The sequence below is a fragment of the Aphis gossypii genome, chromosome X (assembly GCF_020184175.1).
Source record: "Aphis gossypii isolate Hap1 chromosome X, ASM2018417v2, whole genome shotgun sequence".
Classification (NCBI taxonomy): Eukaryota; Metazoa; Arthropoda; class Insecta; order Hemiptera; family Aphididae; genus Aphis; species Aphis gossypii.
This window is the reverse complement of record NC_065533.1, coordinates 40391766-40398171: the sequence shown is the minus strand read 5'-3', so window position 1 is coordinate 40398171 and position 6406 is coordinate 40391766. Positions and strand designations below refer to the sequence as shown.

General features: G+C 27.6%; 1 protein-coding gene across 1 annotated transcript; it reads right to left on the bottom strand.

Annotated features, from left to right (window-relative positions):
- Positions 1 to 1531: 1531 nt before the first annotated feature.
- LOC114127550 (translation initiation factor IF-2-like) lies at positions 1532 to 3707 on the bottom strand. Its single transcript, XM_027991819.2, has 2 exons — positions 3583 to 3707; positions 1532 to 2844 (listed from the first exon to the last, which is right to left on the bottom strand). The coding sequence occupies exons 1-2, from the start codon at positions 3601 to 3603 to the stop codon at positions 1762 to 1764; spliced, it is 1104 nt and encodes a 367-aa protein (XP_027847620.2). The 5' UTR covers positions 3604 to 3707; the 3' UTR covers positions 1532 to 1761.
- Positions 3708 to 6406: the final 2699 nt, after the last annotated feature.

The window sequence follows — 6406 nt, the reverse complement described above, 5'->3', positions numbered from 1 at the left end:
TAAAAGAACTTGAACGTTGGACAATTAAAAAAAATTACAATTTTTTACAAAATTCAGTCGTAAAATAACGATTTTCTATCAAATAATTTTATGTTTTTGTTATAGTTAAAAAATTATTAGTCGTAGAAACTTGAAACAGACACCAGTTGTTTAAATTGACATTTTCAGATTTTCTGTACATAATTAAATTTTGAGGTATTCGGGTTATTAAAACATAAACCACCTTTTCCACCATCCAATTTAAAATATAATATATTTTGTATACTATGTCATACGCTGACAAATCATCTCCGTTCATAATCATTTTTCGTATACAATGATGCTTATCATTGGATTCAAATTTAACATTCCTATATAATATAATAATAATCCACAGGGCATCTAATGTACAGTAGAGCGGTACCCACTTGACCACGCGTATTTTTTATCATGTAGATAGCTTATTCTAAGGATTTTTATCAACTACACATTTTTTTTAAATAAGCCTATGAAAATAGAACCCAGAAAATATTGCACCAATTTAGGCTATGGAATTTGTCGTATCGTATTTCTTCTAATATACTATGTTCCATTAAATCTGTATACTCCATACTTAGATCATTATTTCCAGAACTAAACAAGTAACAAATACTATAGTAATAATACTATAAAATATAAATCTCAGCCCTAATTATAAATATAATACTGACGGAAAATGGTTAATCGGTGATTTTCTTTATCGGTATTTTCTTTAACTCCAAGTAGTCGGCTCTTGCCTACGATTTCTAATAATAAACATAGTTTAGTAGTTTTATTGATTTATAATCAATAGTAGTTTTAATCAACATTTTTAAATTATAATTATTAATCATTAATGTAGGTACTAAGTAGGTAGGTATATAAAATGATTGTTTTATTGCAAATTATTTCTGACACATTCCTATAGATACTACAGAACTACTATTTGCTTGTCTTATCTTATAAATATAAGCATATAGGTAACAATAAATTATGTTAAATTAGTTACGCAAAAATTGATTATCAAGTGTGTATCTAGCTTTTCCAAATACGCAATTAGAATGCGCTTTAGAATAATCCCTGTAACATCATGTATTCAATAAAAGTGTTGATAAATAATAACTATCAAGTTATTTAGTTATACAATATGTAGTATATTATAACTATAAAAACTTAAGCTAAACAAAAACCTTGGTTTTTATAAAGTATTAAAAACTACAAAATATATTTATGATTTTACTATAGGTATCTACAAGTGTTCAAGTACACTATAAAGTTACAACATATTCATGTTATTGATCAAAAATTTAAAAAAAATTTAAATGTATTTTATCTAATATCTGAATAATAATTAAAATAATGGAAGTGTCGTTTTTTTTGTTTAGATTTTAGCTTACGTGAATACGAGTGCGGCGGAATACCTATCATAATATAATCATAAATAAGTTAGGATAGGTATTTATCGATTTCTGAACGATTATTCATTATTTATGTATTCAATTATTTCATCTGTAATAGAAATAATATGCATGTATTCATTGCAAACAAGATTTTTAATATTAAAACATAAATAAAAATATACATATTTAAGTATAATAGAATATTATAATAGAGAAATTAAATAAACACAATAAAATACTAAAACAAAAGATTTCCGTGTGATTTAGTCGGTGCACGTGCACCAAAATAAGTTATAGATGAATAAATAATTTTATATATTATTATACGGTAGTTGAATTATAATTATAAATTATGATGTTGAGTTCATATATGCGTATGACTCTTGCAGTTAACCATAAGGAGCTGCTGCACCGCCGCCGGCACCAACGCCGAACCCGATGCCGCCACCGTGTGCGAGGGCTCCGATGAGTTGAGGCTTGTGGTGTAGACCAAAGATACTATGACCACCGCCGAATCCACCACCGGCACCGTAACCACCGCCATGCCCGAATCCAACGCCGTGACCAAATCCACCGCCGTGACCGTAACCTGCGCCGTGTCCGAAACCACCGCCGTGTCCGTGTCCGTGACTGATACCGCCACCAAAGCCACCTCCTTGGCCGGATCCACCTCCGTATCCTCCTCCAGATCCACCGCCAAAACCACTACCTTGACCGGCTCCAAAACCGTTAGCATAGCTTCCTCCAGACCCGACACCGTATCCACCAGTGTTACTGCTTGAACCACTTCCTGAACCATAACCACTTCCATGTCCAAAACTACCGGAACCGCTTCCCTGTCCGTAACTTGAACCACCAAAACCACTTCCATGTCCATATCCGGAACCACTAGAACCGCTTCCCTGTCCATAACCGAAACCGCCAGAACCACTTCCTTGTCCATAACCAGAACCACTTCCTTGACCATAATTGGAACTGCCAGAGCCGCTACCTTGCCCATAACCAGCACCACCGGCACCAATTCCTTGTCCATAACCAGCACCGCCAGAACCGCTTCCTTGTCCATAACCAGCACCGCCGGAACCGCTTCCTTGTCCATAACCGACACCGGTCCATAGTTACTGTTGGATGATCCACCGCCGATGCCATAACCTCCTCCAGCTCCTCCGCCTCCTGCACCACCTCCTTCTGCACCACCACCGCCACCCAAACCGAAACCAACGCCTATTCCGGCCCCTGAGGCACCTGCGCCGTGACCAGAACCTGAACCGTAACCGCCGCCAGCACCAATATTATGGTTGATCGGGTGTAAGGCACCGAAAATCACTCTTTTGGCAGTTACATCATCAACATTTTCAGGTTTCGTCTCTGTTTTCTCTTCTGTGAGTTTGGATATTTCTTCTCCCGTCACAGAAAAGCTTATAAGACACGCAGCGGAGACTAGCACCTACAAAAAAAAACATAATTATTAGTTAGTTGATACATAAAGTTTATTTTAGTTTTATATAAATGTATTTTTTTCTGCAAATTAATATAATGACTATAATAGTATATACCTATAGTTGTAAAATGAAAACTAACACAAAAACTTAATCATTTATAACTATTAGTCTGTAGTATGATAATCCGTAATTGATGGTAATTAATATAAATTTGTTACCGTGTTATTTTGTTAGTTAAGTAATTTAAGTTTAAAGAACAACGCACATAAAATATTATTAAATAACCACGGAATATATAGAAAAACACTATTTAAATGTAACTGCAACAAAGACATTTTCTTAAACGTATATGGTATAGGAACATAATAATTTATAACAATGAAACTCGTAGTTTAATCTTAAAATAATTAGTAATTTATTGATACCTATAATGTATGTTATGCCCATTGCAATAAAAACTGATTACTCGTTCTAAAATAATTATGTCTTTTACGAGTATAGGAATGGTTATAACTTTATAAGTTTTATTTTAATTTTTAAACTTATACTTGGCATTTTAATTTTTTTTTATTCTTTTTTACTCTACGGTAAAGTAATGTCGAGAAACTCTAAGAGAATTATTTATAAATATTATATGCACAATGAAAATTAAATTTTACAAATATCTACAAGTGTTAAATAATTTTTCAAAAAATATTTTATTTGTATACGATCCATAACTTATATTAAATAATAGTACTTACCAATGATGCGTGGAGAGCCATGATAGATTGTAGAATGTGCTTCTGTTGACAGGTTCAGTGGTTTATATACTCCGATTCCATTACCTACCTAAATCTGCATGGAACGGGGATACCCTACTCATACAAGTCATGCATAATATACAATATAGGTAACCCCGAATCTATTTGACCGAATTTGTTGTTACGATTGTATTATAAACACACATAGATAATAAAAAAAAATAACTGTCAAAATGGATTTTGTCTTTGTCCACATTACTTCAAATAGAGTTTTAATTTTAATACTAATAATATTGTCTTATAGTGTGTGTATATATATATATCTTTTTTTATTTAAATTATTTATTTATAAAATAGACTGTCTGTTATCAACTTTTAACTTTTCTGTTATACTTAAGAATACAACAATTTAATTGTCATTTCTGCATAAATAGGATATTTTTATTATTTAAAAATTTAAAAAATAATATTTAATAACATTAAATTATAAAATTAGAGTATCTTAAGAAGTGTTTTTATTTTTGAAAAGCACTTCATTAAAATTAAAATGTTTTGCTTTTTATTTAAAATAGGTTCAAGTAATATAAACTGATAAGATATTAACTTCAATTTAACATAGCGAACTAAATAAAATAAAAATACATGTACATTATACATTTTTAACCATCTTAAACGATTAAATATATTTACTATAAATAGGTAGTACTCATATAAAAAATGCTATTTGAAAATCGTGCCTAATAATAATTTATTTACCATTGAAATTATTATCAATACTTATAATATTATAGTAGTTGTTTCTAATAATTACTACCTACTAATTTAAAACCAACAAATGTATTTAGATTCTTAGTAAAATAATATTTTGTTTTATTTAAGGATAAAATTTTTCAAATATTAAAAGTGCCTTGAAAATTATTATATAAATTGTATTCTACAGTCAGAAGGTACGATATTTTTTATTTTATCAGATAATATAAGTTAAAATTGATAAATACCCAACCCAAGATTTATTTTACCGCACTCCACAGTCCGCTCAAAGTTATTTTACAAATATGGCAATATTTTCCAATAAATCATCAAAATTATAACGTGCAACTATGGATATATTATCTAGCGACCTGAGTCTTGGGCATATAGTGAAGTTATTTGATTGCTTAATATGGAAATTATTGTTCGTAATTCATATACATATTTGTATTTAATTACAGAAAACTCGAATTTAAACAACATCATAATCAATCGCTGACATTAAGTAATCATAACAATTTTGATTCCTAAATTTGTGTATAAAATATATATATTAATCCTTAATAGTATGCATGTTATACGTTTTATAAACATTAATCATTTTAAAAAAGAAACTTTATACTACAAACGTAGAATAAGTATTGAAATTTGAAATTAATTAATTTCAGTTGAGATGAGTATACGACTAATAATTATATTTCAAGTACCTACCTATATATCATACATTATGCAACAATACATTTTATTTGTGTTAAATGTAAATTGTTGTTTGTAATTTATTAATATAATACTAAAACGATTGACTATTCAATTTTATTGAGATAACTCATGCATAAATTGATGGATATTGGATTCTATAAAATATGCATTTGTATTAACCATTTAATCACCTACGTAATTTAATTAATTTAATACAATTTTAGGGTATCTTCGTCAGCACTTCAATTTCAACTACTGAATTAATGAAAAGGACAAACTGAAATAAATAATTTATTTTTCAATGTTAAATATTCAGGTTAAGTATATGCTTCTAATCAAAATAATTATGGTTACTAAACTAAAATTGTTTTATTAAACTATTAAAATATATAAGATCGAAAACAATATTAAAATTATATCTCTTTTAACAAAATAAATGTTGCTCAGCATCTAGATAAACAAATTCCATCAATCGAATAATTTAAGCATAGAAAATTGGTTTATAATATTATAGATTTAAAACTAAAAATTAAATTATTAACAGATAAAATAGAAATTACTTTATAGTAAATATGGATATTATTAGTTATGTTTTAATTTTTTTTCTCGATAAAGAATAGAGAGTTATGTTTTATTAATAAAATTACATTATTAATAAATTAAACCTTAATGACTAAACAATAATTGTTGACATTCAAAAAAATAATAAAAGAATAAATTGGATTTGAATTGAAGATTCAATAGAATATAATACAAATATTGCACATAATATTATATCGGTATAGCGCAACATTATAGGCTGTAATGATTTCTATAATCTGAGTAGAATGAGGAAACGAATAATTTGACAGATATTTTATGAAAAATTTTCTTTACAATTTCAAACCATTGTGTTCTTTAATTATAAATTTATCATTTGTTTATTTTCATTAAAATTAAAAACCTGTTACACGTCTATAAAATATAAGTCAGGTTAGGTAAAATCACAAAATTTATTGGTTTCATAATCTAAAACGATAAATAAACAAAACCGTTTGGGTTGGAAAAAATTAGACGACAAAAAAAAATTAATAATCAATAGAAATATTAATAATAAAAATTAAAAATTAAAATGCAACTTTAAAGATAGTTATTTGTATTAATATGTGAATTATTATTATAATACGTTAAAAATATATCTAAAACTTTATTTTTTATTATAATGGGAACGCTAACAATTAAAATACAATATAAAAAAAATACAAATCACTTAAATTAAATTAATATTAAATTATTAATTTTTAATATTTTTTAATTTATCTTTATATATATTAGTATTGATCTATTTGAACTTTGAAGTATTTTAATATTTTTTTTCTTTTTTTTCTTTTATATT